The sequence below is a fragment of the Acomys russatus genome, chromosome 1 (assembly GCF_903995435.1).
Source record: "Acomys russatus chromosome 1, mAcoRus1.1, whole genome shotgun sequence".
NCBI lineage: Eukaryota > Metazoa > Chordata > Mammalia > Rodentia > Muridae > Acomys > Acomys russatus.
This window is the reverse complement of record NC_067137.1, coordinates 28688825-28701586: the sequence shown is the minus strand read 5'-3', so window position 1 is coordinate 28701586 and position 12762 is coordinate 28688825. Positions and strand designations below refer to the sequence as shown.

The 12762-nt window shown below is 42.9% G+C and overlaps 1 protein-coding gene across 4 annotated transcripts in view; it reads right to left on the bottom strand.

The window, feature by feature from the left end:
• Ldah (lipid droplet associated hydrolase) overlaps positions 1 to 12762 on the bottom strand; it is an 868625-nt gene that overhangs the window by 11755 nt on the left and 844108 nt on the right. For all 4 annotated transcript variants that reach the window (XM_051143349.1, XM_051143347.1, XM_051143337.1 and 1 more), the window contains exon 5: positions 6913 to 7147. In XM_051143349.1, coding sequence (XP_050999306.1) covers positions 6913 to 7147 — 235 coding nt within the window. The remainder of the gene's footprint in view (positions 1 to 6912; positions 7148 to 12762) is intronic.

The window sequence follows — 12762 nt, the reverse complement described above, 5'->3', positions numbered from 1 at the left end:
GTGCCCAGCCTGCCTCATCTCATCCTTCCACAGAATTCACAATGCAGGCTGTGGGTCATCTGGCCCTTCTGCTTGACCTCACAGGGTGCTTCCTTGTGTGGTCCTGTGTGATGTGGCATGTCCTCCACTACTGGGAGCTATAAGCAATAAACTCTTTCAAAGGCAGTAGTTTGTATGCCTACTATCATCTGACCACATCTGACTGAAACAAACTCTAGCTGTGTTCTGCATCAAAGAGACAGGTGCACTCGGGTAGGTTGAATACGCCTACTTTGGTAGAGCAGAGGAGCAGAGAGGAAAAAGCAACAGTAACCGAAAGCTCTGGAGAGCTACAAAAGGTTGTCCTTCAGCTTTAGCTGAGCACTGATCAGTACAGTCATGTGACAAACAGCCAGAATCAGGGAAAGAGCCCTCTGAAAGGATTGCAGGACCAGTCCCTGAACTGGATACTGTGACTTTCTGCTAGCCTAGGGAACAGCCTCTCAATGAAAAGCACAGCACCTAGAGGACTCGGACTGGCTGTTGGAAGCTCATGTCAAGAGGTCAGAATCTGAACTGTGGCTAGGCTAGCCATGCTACACTCAGCAGTGGCCACATGACACAGGAGAACGGGCACCTGGATGGCTGCCCATAGGGGTCTTCAGAGTAGGAGAGAAGCTACCTGTTCTGGGCATTGGAAGAGCATCTACAGAATGGAGAAAGATAAGGACCACAGAATATCTGGGTATATTTTAAAATTTCTAGAAACCAATAAGAGGCAGATGGCCAAACATCAGAATGGGTACAGACTTGAATAGGAAAAACTCAAATAATTTGAGAAGCTCACATTTCTGAGAATAAAACTTTCTTTTGGGAATATACTCCAACCTATTTTTATCTTACCTTTTTTTTTTTCCTGGTCACTTTCCACCTAAGTATACTTTTAATTTAAACAAGACCCCCTGTTTCTTTTCCAGTAAGCTCTCTGAGGAAACCATCTTTGTAATTCCTCAGCAATGCCCCTATGCAATACAGTGGTCAGAAATAATAATACCAAACAGAAGTGTAATTTCCTAAGTGGAAAACACAGTGCTCTTGGCAATGACTGTCAACAGCATTCCTGGAAACCTCACAGATTTCAGAGTTTCAAGTGCTGCTGAGAAGGAAGTGTTTAGTACAAGGGGAATGGAAATGAGGACACAAAGGGACGGATACCCTGGGAAAATGTTTGCTTACTTGGGTTTCATTAAAAGGCTAGATACACCCGTGAAGACTCACAAGGAACCCAGTGTTTTATTTCTTCGCTACCACTGCCTTCTGAAATGTTTAACCTTCAAGTGTCACCATGGGCGGTACAGGAGAGAGGCCGAAGGGCTCAGGGCAGCTGAGAGAGGGCGAATAGGGCATTCACCTCCCAGCCCAGGGTCACAGCATTTCCCAAGTGCCCATTCTACAACAAAGGCTGCCACTGGTACAATCCTTGGCCTGTTCTAATGCATCCACAAGGCCAGTCTGGAACCATCCTGTCATTCTCAAGGCCACTCTTGGTCATCTTCTCTTCTTAACTGACCTCAGTCTGATTTCCTCTAAGTACCACTTATGTCCTGTCTCGTTCTTCTGATAGCAGGCACTGTGACACATGAAAATTGGCAACAGCTGTCTCTCCTACTCTGCCATTAACTTACATTAACTTGTAGGCAGTGGCTGTATTTCATCCATTATTCTACCCAGTGTTTTGCTTATAGCAAGTATATAAGAAGAAAGAAGGGTTAAGTCACATAGATGGGAAGGGCTGAGGGAGATGGATGCCTGGCTATGTACTTTTGGAGGGGCAAAGAGGAGGAGTCTGCTGTTTTAAAGTGGTCCAGATACGACATCACAACGGAGGCTGAAGCACACTGAGAAGCCAAGTAGGATGAATACTCACAAATCTGAGGGCAAACATAAGTGATGCTGTCGATATGAGCCACAAAACCTAACAACCAGGATGAAGCAAGGGAAAGTGAAAACCACAATCAATGAAAAATAAAAAATAAAAAAGGAAGGTTCTAAAGAGATGCACAAAGAGCCCTTGAAGCAGAATGTGGGGATGGAGGTGAACTGTGCAGCTCTCTGGAGGTATGTGGCCGGGCTGCTACTAGGAATTACAGTAAAACACCCTGGAGGGTAAAGATTGTGTGTCCTGAAGTGAAAGGAATTACTGGAGATAGACATAGTTTAGTTAGGGTAGGTGAACTGGGGAGGGAGAAAAGTTAACTGTATGTGGGCAGATATACTACAGTGCAGAATGTGACTGCTCCAGGCCAGTGCAGTGGCGTACCACTGCAATTCTAGCACTGAAGAGGCTGCGGTAGGAAGGCAGAGAGTTTGAGGCTAGCCTTGACTATTTGCCAGTCCCTGTTACCCCGAACAGAAAACAAGCAAAGCCCCTGCCAGGCATCACCTTCTCCACCACCATGACTGCCCATCAGTCTCTTCCTAGTGGTGTACTAGTTCTACTTCCTCCGAGCATCCACAGAGGGCTAATAGATCCAACATGTTCAAAATTGGCCATGTTTACAAGGGAGACTTCCTCTAGTGTTTATCACAAGACTTGGTTGGGCACAAAAGAATTTGTATGTTCCTCTCCTTCTTATGAGGAGGGTGACTGGTCAGCTATTAGCATTAGTAGAAATCAAAGAGCAAAAAAAAAAAAAAAAAAAAAAACCTTGCACTTTAAGCTCTTCAAAATATAGACTATCACAATCATGGGGACAGAGGGCACTGCTATAGACAGGTGGACCTACGTAAGTTTTCAAGAGGGCCAGAGACGACTAAGAGAGGAACAGGGGCTCAAGTCTGAGGTTATCACACTGGGATGAATCAGCTTTGGGCTTGGAGCTGTTAGCAAGGCTCTATGAAGGATGACAAGTCTCTGGGTCAGCTTAGGGTGCGGGTGTGGCAGGTGTGGAGTAATCACCAAACATGAATGCTGTCATCTCCCTTTAATTCTTCTCCTGGAACTCTGCAAGTCAAAATCAGGGACTTCCTTAAATTCTTCACACAAAGGGATGCAACTTCTAATCTGCAGGAAGAGGACTGTGGGAAACACTTCTCTTTCTAGCTAGGAGTAAATCTTCTGCTCTTTTCTATTCTTTCCCCTTCCGTCAATGCTAGAAGGGAGGCTGTAGGAGGCGTCCTGTGGCCACGGGATTCTGAACATGCGAACAGCCTGCTGAGGACAGCAGAGTGAAAATGCTGGAAATACCACATCTTTCTTGGTGTATGAGAAAAACAGGTTCCTATCTGCTGTGGTCATTGGAATTGAACTGTTAGCTGTAGTCCATTTCAGTTACAACAGATAAAAACAACAACAAAAACTGGGAGCTCTGAATTTTCTGAGGATGCGGTGCCAGCCCTGGCAGGGGAGGAAGGAGCCATCATTTTGCATTTAAATGTGCGGGGCTTTCCCCAAATGGAGGCACAAGTGACATGGACCAGAGGTAGCCTTCCCATGGACAGTCCCTCCCTGCACACTTTCTGATTATTCCTAAGAGTGGCAGGATGTGCAGGGTGTAGCAAGGCTGCAGAGCAATGAAGTAGGACAGAAAAGTAGACTAGGGGACTGGAAAGGGCCTGGAGAAAAGAGCTTCAGTTTAAGCAGAGGCCAACATGGAAAGAGCTTGTGGTGCAAGACAGCATAAACCAGGAGGCCCCAGGAAAAGCTTCAACAGAATTAGACCAACACAGAAACCCAGACAAAGACACTTAAAGGGGGGGATTTATTTAGCCTTCCTTGTTTGCACTGCTTTTCATCTTTACCAATGTTGCCAAGTGTGGTGTATAACAACATAGAAATTAGATGTAGAAAAGAAATTCTAAAAATTCTCCAATGTTTAGAAAAATGTTTTTTGCTTCTGCAATTCATTAAGTGTCTTTATAAGCCATGGCTCCTGTTATTATGAGAAGGCGCGCTCCCTGCAGCCCTGGGAGGGCCACTGACTGGTTATTATGACCATCAGCTTAGTGGGCAAACATACAGCCGTATCTAAGTAACAGTGTGATCCCCACAGTGAAAAACATAACCAGTGCCTGGCAGTGTAAAATTATTAAAACTATCACATTTTAGACTGGAAGATCCTAGGGCCATATAATCACCCTTGGTCCTAAAGCTAGCACAACTCTTTCTTTCTGCTCTTGTTTCTTGGATTTTGTTTCTAAGTCCTCGGGTGAATTCCATAAATAGATGAAACGTGCTCACTAATGTGAGGGAGCAGATCATATGGCTGTCTGGTTTCCTCATAGTGAAAGTATTATTCTGTGACTAAATGAAAATATTCTAAGAAACCTGTGATCTGCAGTGAAGCTTGCTATCGTTTGCTCATTAAACACTTCAAAAAAGTGATTTCTATATTGATTATGGAAGGAAAAAGGCTGAAAGTTTCTTTCACAAGAATTATTGACAAAGTACCATAACCTGGCAGGAGTTCCTCCGGCTGTGGGCTATGTCTCTCTTATTAGGTAATGAGAAGGAATTAAAACATCAGTTTAGCCTAGCAAAAAGACAGTTAACTGTTTGACCTGTGATACTGTTGAGTTAAAATATATTTTCTTTTAGCTTTGATCAGAAAATTTAATTTAGCTGTCTGAGTGGGAGCCTCTTTCTCATGCGATGGAAGCACATCTACTCTGCGGAAAATATGTAGTAGCAAACATTCCAGAGTTGAAATTAAGGGGGAAATCCATGTATAGTCTTTAAAAACAACATTTCAGTCAATCTAGTTACAATCTAATTACCCTGATGAAATGCAGAGGTAATGTTTATACTATATGCTAATTGAGTTAGGGCCACCTAAGATGGGAAGTGACATCTCTCTCCCTCCCACTGGAGGGAGACTAAAGCCATCGAACTCAGTGTGCTGGAGAGAGGGTGGGAGAAGCAGAGATGGCGTACAGGGCTTGGTATGCCATCTTTGCCAAAAAGCAGCACTTAAAATGCTTGAATATTTTGGTTTTTGAAGTTTTCAGAGCTGGTAACAACCAAAAAATGTGGGCACAAACTAAAGGACACTGAAGGATAGATAGGGCAGGGTTTGTAATCTACTACTTGGACTAGCAAACTTCCTCCATTTGTTTCCCCTGGAGCACTGGCATCACATAATTTGCAAACAGTGCAAGGCAGCCTACAAATCAAACTGGCAAGTTAAAGGTCATCCTCTAAAGGGCAATCAGATAGGAACAGGCCTGCAGAGGTCCTGCAGAGCTGGACTGGAAGCAGTATTGGGAATGATTTCTCACCTGCTCTTCTGGTATCTTCCGGCCATGCATCCCGACAACCACACCACTGAGAAGGCTGTTATCAATATTGGTTACCTTTATCTACAAGGCATAAGACATGGCAGGGCCCACTAAACCACCCTCAGCCTCAGGCCATCTCTCATGAGCTTTGTCCTTTCAGGAAGTTGCCGAGGGAATGACCAGGTGGCTGGACAGAGGTAGCTTATGTATGTGATGATTGCTGCAAGAGGAGGCAGGGGGAGCTGGCGAGCCAGAGGGTCTGTGCTGGTTAGGGTGTCTCAGACACGTGGCTAATGATCCCCTCAGGGTTCCTAGGTTGATCTAAATATCCCAGCAGACATGAGCCGAGGATTCAAAGTGAATCAGAAGTAGTTCTTGTCTCCTTTCCTTTGTAACCAAAGCTAAACAGAATGGGAAAGAGTTGAGGCCACTGCAGTACTGATTACGTGGACACTGGAAATCCAGACCCAGAGCCAAGGACTCGGAAGACCAGATGAAACAGGCAGACAACAGCAATGGGGCCATGTGCACAGGCACATCTGTATATGGGGTTGGTCATCTGAAGAGATGAGAGATGTTCATCTCGTTTTGAGGGTCTACTCTGAAGCTGGTGAGTCTACTACGCTTGTGGGAGAAAGCCTGAAAGAATGCGGCTGGATGGCGTGGGCTGCCTTTGTTGAGTAGAGGACTAAGTACCGTGGTTAAAGTGCCTTGCTTCCTGCGAATGCACCAGAAGCTGCTGGGAGGTGTGGCTGGAGGCCAACCACTGCAACTTCAAGGAAGGTTCCTTTCTTACTACTGACTTCTGGGACCTCCTTATCTGAGAAAGTATTTATAACTCTATGTAGAGGAGTCTAGAAAATATCTTTATATAAGCACTTGCTTGGACAAAAAAATTAAGTGATTATATATGTATTATAGTCATAGGTATTAAATAACATTTCAGACAATCTAGAACATACAGTTGTCACTTAATTACTGTAATTAGACTTTAAATACATAAATAGAAAACCAAGTATTGTTTTCTTATATTCCACATCTGGATATGACATCCTCTTCTGGCCTCTATTGGCAACAGGCAGCATGATGCACAGACATATGTGTAAGCAAAACACCCATACACATAAAAAATTTTAAGAAAGTAATTTGTAAATACTAATAAGTAATTATTATCAAAACACAGATTATCAAAACCGTTCCCGGCATACTCAAAATATGGACACAGCAAAGCATCCAGTACCAAAATATACTAGCATGGTCCTTATTTATTCTCTTTGTAATTTAAACTCTCCTGAACGGACTTAAAAGATGAGCATCAAGGTGTAACCTGTCAATTCTGTGGGGCTGTTTTCGCAGACACTGAACTACACGGCATCCTGGATTCCAAGGAGGACTCCACACACGCTGGGCCCATCTCACATGCTATAGCCGTAGTGCAGACCAGGTGCAGAAAAGAACATTAAAGCTCCATAAGGCTTTTCTATCCATTTTTTTTCATATAAGATCCCTTCACTAAATCTCAAGTTCTATTCTTAGATTAAGTTTTGGGGTAGAAGAAGTTGGGCAGCTGACTTCCTGACATTTTCACGCTGTCCAAGACTACTCAGTAAACATTTCTTTATACCACAAACACACACCTTTACAAAACGTGCTTACCGAAGCAGTATGGTTGAATACAGTTCTTCATAGGAATTTTATCCTGGAAGCCCATTTTCCCCATCACTTGCTCGGTTAGGAAAGACTTTATTATTTCAGGGCACGGCTTAAGCAGTAAGTAGCTGGTAGCGTAGAGCATGTACCGAAACCAGCACAAGAGTGGGGTGGCAATCCTGCCGTGGGGACTCTCAGCCATCCGCTCAATAGTTGGAAACAGCAGAAAGGCGTGGATGATCTGCAGGAAAGAAACGTGCTGGGGTGAGAGGTTTCCTTCAGGTGTCGTGGCATGCATGCTGCTCTTCCTGTGCTCTGCTGACAGTCCCCAGCTCACAGCACAACTAGAGACCTGGGCAGACCTAAGCGAAGCTGACTGTATTCTTACCGTAGGATTAGTCTGGACAGAATCTACCCTCCTCCCTGGAGGCATTGGAGCTAACTGCTGGTCGGGGGAGTGGTATTCTTTGACTCTTCCTAGATCATGACAGCAGTTCACCGTCCCCTTGAAGGGTTACTGGAAGTAGGAACCGATACTGCTTTGGAGCAGCTGCACTGGCTTGACTTTGATGAGACCCAAAGACAGCAGGGCCAAATGAAAGGCTCCATTGCTACCTGCATTTTTCTTATTGATGAGACTTGGAGATAGCTCCCTTTTGAAAAGCTCTTCTATTCCCATTGTTCACAGCCAAATTAATCTTCAACACAACCAAATATGTTCCCAACAATGGATCGGACCAGGTACACTAGAAAGCAGTAACTTGTAACTCCATTGCAAAGCATTGAAGGGCAAAAGTATTAAACCCATTCAATCAGAAAACCAGGAAATAGATCCAAATACTCCTGTGCATGAAAATGAGCATCCTTAAAGCCATTTTAAGTCAAACAGTACTTACCACATTGTTATTATTGAAATATGTGAAAATGATCTCTATAGGAATTCAGAAAGGTCAAAATAGTTATGTATAAAGTATTAACACTAATATAAATGGGGCACCTCAATAATATTAAAAGATTATAGAACAGGAAAATGAAAACAGAGGTAATAATCTATATTTTTATTTTATGTGTATAGGTGTTGTGCCTGCATGTATATCTATGCACCATGTGTATGCAGAAACAAGAAGAGGGTACTGGATCCCCCTGGGACTGGAATTACAGACAGTTGTGAGCCATTATGTGAGTGCTGGGGAGTACACTCAGGTCCTCTTTAAGAGCAACTACTCAGCCATTCTTCAGCCCCACTTATTTATTTATTTATTTATTTATTTATTTATTGCTCCACTTAATTTTTAACAGATTTGAATAAAATTTAATGTGTGTGCATGTGTGTATGTATGCACATGTGTGCCATGGTGCACATCTGGAAGAGGAAGAGACAATTTGTGGAAGTTAATTCACTTCTTGTACTATGAACATAGGCTGGCAACAATACTGGCTTTATTTTTAAACATTTTAAGTTGATATAACACACATATAGTGAAGCATGTCAAATATAAATGTGCAATAAAGCAAGTCGTCATAAAGCAAACAGTGAGGCAGGGAAGACACATAGTGCATAGCCTGCCTGTGAGTCTCTAATCCCAAGACACTCCTTCATTTCAGTATCTACCTATCACCTCATAGTGACAGCTCCTTTCTGCCCCCAGCAGTGCTCACAATCTCTTCACAACTAAGCTCCTGTTTGTTAATGGGTTTTAGGTAATAGAGCACACTGTGCAGTTTCACTTCTCTTATTCAGCCTCATGGTTATAAACTTTATGTTGGCCTTATCTTTGCTGATTCTCCACTGTATGGATATACAGACATTATTTCTTTTACAGATAGATATTTGAGTCTTCACTCCTTATTCAGGTCTTAGTTTCTGACTGAAGACACTAACACAGTTCTTGCAAAGGCAGGCACTGGCTACAGCTTCCTTCGCTGCTTTTGTCTGGAGGGACTTACTTTTCCTTAACCTTTCCAGGTTGGTGTTTTTTCCTTTTTCCTCCTCCACGCTATTTCATGTGCTCTCTCTTCCTGTTTGTGGGGTTTCTGAGAGGTGGAAGTGATTCTTGCCTTTGCTTCTCTTTAAGTAGGGTGCATATTTTTTTCTTCCTGTCTTTCAGGATTTCTGTAATTTGGAGACTCATGGCTAACTGATTTAGGGAGGTATTAGTCCTGGGTGGGGTCTTCTGAGGGCCTTGGGTTTTTTTCTGTGGTGTCTGACATTTTAGTCATTATCCTTTAGAATACTTGCTGTTTCTTTATTCCCTATGGCTTTATTGTCACACAAGTCACACCTTTTATAGAGTTCTACAGTCTTCAGACACAATTTAGTTCCTGGTTCTCTGCTTTTTCCCTGTAGAGGTTTCTACGGAGATATCACCAAGCTCAGAAATTCTGTACTTAGCCATGTTCAAGTTATTCATGTAGCTAGCAAAGGCCATCTTTATTTCTTTTAACAGTGGTTTGGACAGACAGTATGCCCATACCAAGTAGGAGTTCTATTGTCTGTTCAAGCTGGCCACTTGTCCTATTAGAACTTTCAACGTATTTGCCATAGCTCCTCACAGTCCTGGCCTGCTAATCTTCACATGCCTGCATATATGGGTCTGGTGCTTATTCCACTTCTTAAGTGTGCCTCTTGCTATTAGCATGTCTTGTCATTTTTTTTCCTTGCTATCTAGAAATGATGTAACAGGGATAAGTAACTGCTGAAAGTAATACATCACTCTTGTGTATTTCAGAGTGCTTTTTTGTCTTTGCTTTCTGCCAAGGGTACAAGGGGATAATAATTCTACAATACTATTGTGAGAGCCTGATTGAGCTCTTGGAAAGCAAATCTCTAAATACAGCTCTCGCATGTCTGGGACCTCCTGTAATTTCCAAATGTCAGAGTTTTCTACTCTGAGCCTTCAGTAATTAGTTGACCACCATGTGGCTTTCCCCACCAGGGTGTCAACTTGTGATCCTATGCTCTAATAAGCTATCACACCTTGTGCACCCCATCTTTCTTTGGTGGGCATCAAGCCTGCTTGGCTTTTGTATGGGATCTGGGTACTGACCTTGATCCTGCTTGTATCGCAAGTGCTCTGTCTGCCGAGTCATGTCCTCAGCTCTCTCTTGCTTTTCAAACAGCTGTTGTGTATTTTTTTTTCTGAAGAAACAGGAATAAGCATCTACTCACCCTATACAGGGCATCAATGGCAGAAACAAATGATTTCATACAATGAGTTTACTTGGAGTTATTTCAGCACTATCAGCAACTTATGTGTGGTTACACTGCTAAGGAAAACTCTTTTCCAGCAATTGTCTATAAACTCTTGGGTGGGCATTGTGAGCCCATCCCGTGCCCTACAATGGGAAATTAATGAGCTCAATTCTGTATAGGTCTCCTCCCAGCAATGTCAGCTGCATATTGTTGAACAGGGCAATGGCCACATCCTGTCTAGAGGACAGTGTGCCAAAACAATAGTTATCTTAGCATGTCCTCAGTGATAGAACTTTGTGGCTTTGTTCTGTATGTCCCCGTGCTTAGAGATGTCATGCATATTTCAGATGTATTGGTCAATGGTGTTTCTTTTTTTGAAGACATGTCTATTAAAGTTTTTTTTAAACATTTCTAAATTGAGTTTGGTCTTCTCTTTCTATATTTTATAGTTTTATACTGTGTATGTGTGTGGGGAGCATGTACATACAAAGTGCACACATGTGGATTACAACGCATAGGATGGAACTGGCTCTTTCCACTATGTGGGCCTCAGGGATCTACTAACTTGGGTGGTCAGGCTTGCTGGCACACGTGTTTACCCAATAAGCCAACTAGTCCACCCGGTCTTTCCATTTCTAGTTGCTTCTCTTTGTGTTTTTCAAAAGAAATTATTCTCTAACTCTAACTTGAGAATTTGTTCTTGTCATTCAAAATGTTTTGAATTGGAAGTTTCTGGTTTCTTTGAAGACTCAGTTGTGTCACATGATGTTTTTCTCGAAGAGATCTTGTGAGAGGGCCCTTGGTGTTTGGAAGGGTATAAATAGAACCCCATGGATGAGGGGAAAGGCCTTTTGCATCGCTACCCTGCCGTGCAGCACTTTGATGGTATTCGCTTCACAGAAAGACATTTTCCAGAGAGCGTCTCTGTTATCTCATCACTTGTATCCTTCCGTCCCTCCCTCCCTTCCTCCCTCTTTCCCTCCCTCTTTCACCCTATTTCCCCACTCCTAGGTCTGTGACAGAAGGGGACCTTCTCCCCCACCATACAATCACAGCCCATCAAGTCTCATCTTGGTAGCCTGCTTATCCTTTCTCTGAGTGCCACAAGGCCTCCCCACCAAGAGGAAGTGGTTAAATATGGGGCACCAGAGTTCATGTTAGAGTCAGTCCTTGCTCACCACTCAACTGTGGAGAATGTCCTGTCCATTGGCTAGATCTGAGTAGGGGTTTGCTGTTTACTGTTATGTATTGTCCTTGGTTGATGCAGTAGTTTGAGCAGAACCCCTGGCCCAGATCCGCCCATGGTGATGCTCTGCTTGTAGGTTTCTAGGACCCTCTGGATCCTTCTATTTCCTCATTCTCCCATGCTTCTCTCACTTAGAATCCCAATAGGATGTCCTCACATCTATCTCAATCTCCTGGTAAGTGAAGAATTTTATAGGATATGCTTCTTGGGCTAGTATCCACTTATAAGTGAGTATAAACCATGTGAGTCTTTCTGCTTCTGGGTTAACTCACTCAGGATGATCATTTCTAGTTCCATCCATTTGCCTACAAATTTTGGGAATTCCTTGTTTTAAATAGCTGAGTAGTATTCCATAGTATAAATGTACCAGTTTTTTTTTTTTTTTTTTAAATCCATTCTTCTACTGAGGGACACTTAGGCTGTTTCCAGGTTCTGGCTATTATGAATAAGGCTGCCATGGACATGTTGTTCATATGTCCTTGTTGTGTGCTGGAGCATCCTCTGGGTATATTCCAAGGAGTGGAATAGCTGGGCCTTGAGGAAGCCCTATTCCCAGTTTTTTGAGATAGCGCCAGATAGATTTCCAAAGTGGTTGTACAATTTTGCATTCCCACCAGCAATGAAGGAGTATTCCCCTTTCTCCACATTCTCGCCAGCATGTGGTGTCACTTGAGATTTTGATCTTAGCCATTCTGATGGGTGTAAGATGGAATCTCAGAGTCGCTTTGATTTGCATTTCTCTGATGACTAAGGCTGTTGAGCATTTCTTTAAGTGTTTCTCAGCCATTCGATAGTCCTCTGTAGAGAATTCTCTGTTTAGCTCCAAGCCCCATTTCTCAATTGGGTTATTTGGTTTGGTGGTGTTTAATTTCTTGAGTTCTTTATATATTTTGGATATTAGACCTTTTTCAGATGTAGGGTTGGTGAAGATTTTTTCCCAGTCTGTAGGCTGTCATTTTGTTCTGTTGACAGTGTCTCCTGCCTTTCAGAAGCCCCTCAGCCTCATGAGGTTCCATTTATTAATTGTTGACCTTAAGGCCTGGGCTGCCAGTGTTCTGTTCAGGAAGTTGTCTCCTGTGCCAATGTGTTCTAGGCTCTTCCCCACTTTTTCTTCTAACTGATTTAGTATCTCTGGTTTTATGTTGAGGTCTTTAATCCACTTGGACTTCAGTTTTGTGCATGGTGATAAATATGGGTCTAACTGCATTTTTTCTACATGTAGACATCGTTAGACCAGCATCATTTGTTGAAGATGTTATCCTTTTCCCATTGAATAAATTTGGCTTCTTTGTCAAAAATCAAGTGCCCGTATGTGTGTGGATTCATTCCTGGGTCTTCGATTCGAATTCATTGATCAACTAGCCTATTGTTGTGCCAGTACCATGCTGTTTTAATTACTGTTGCCCTATAGTACAGC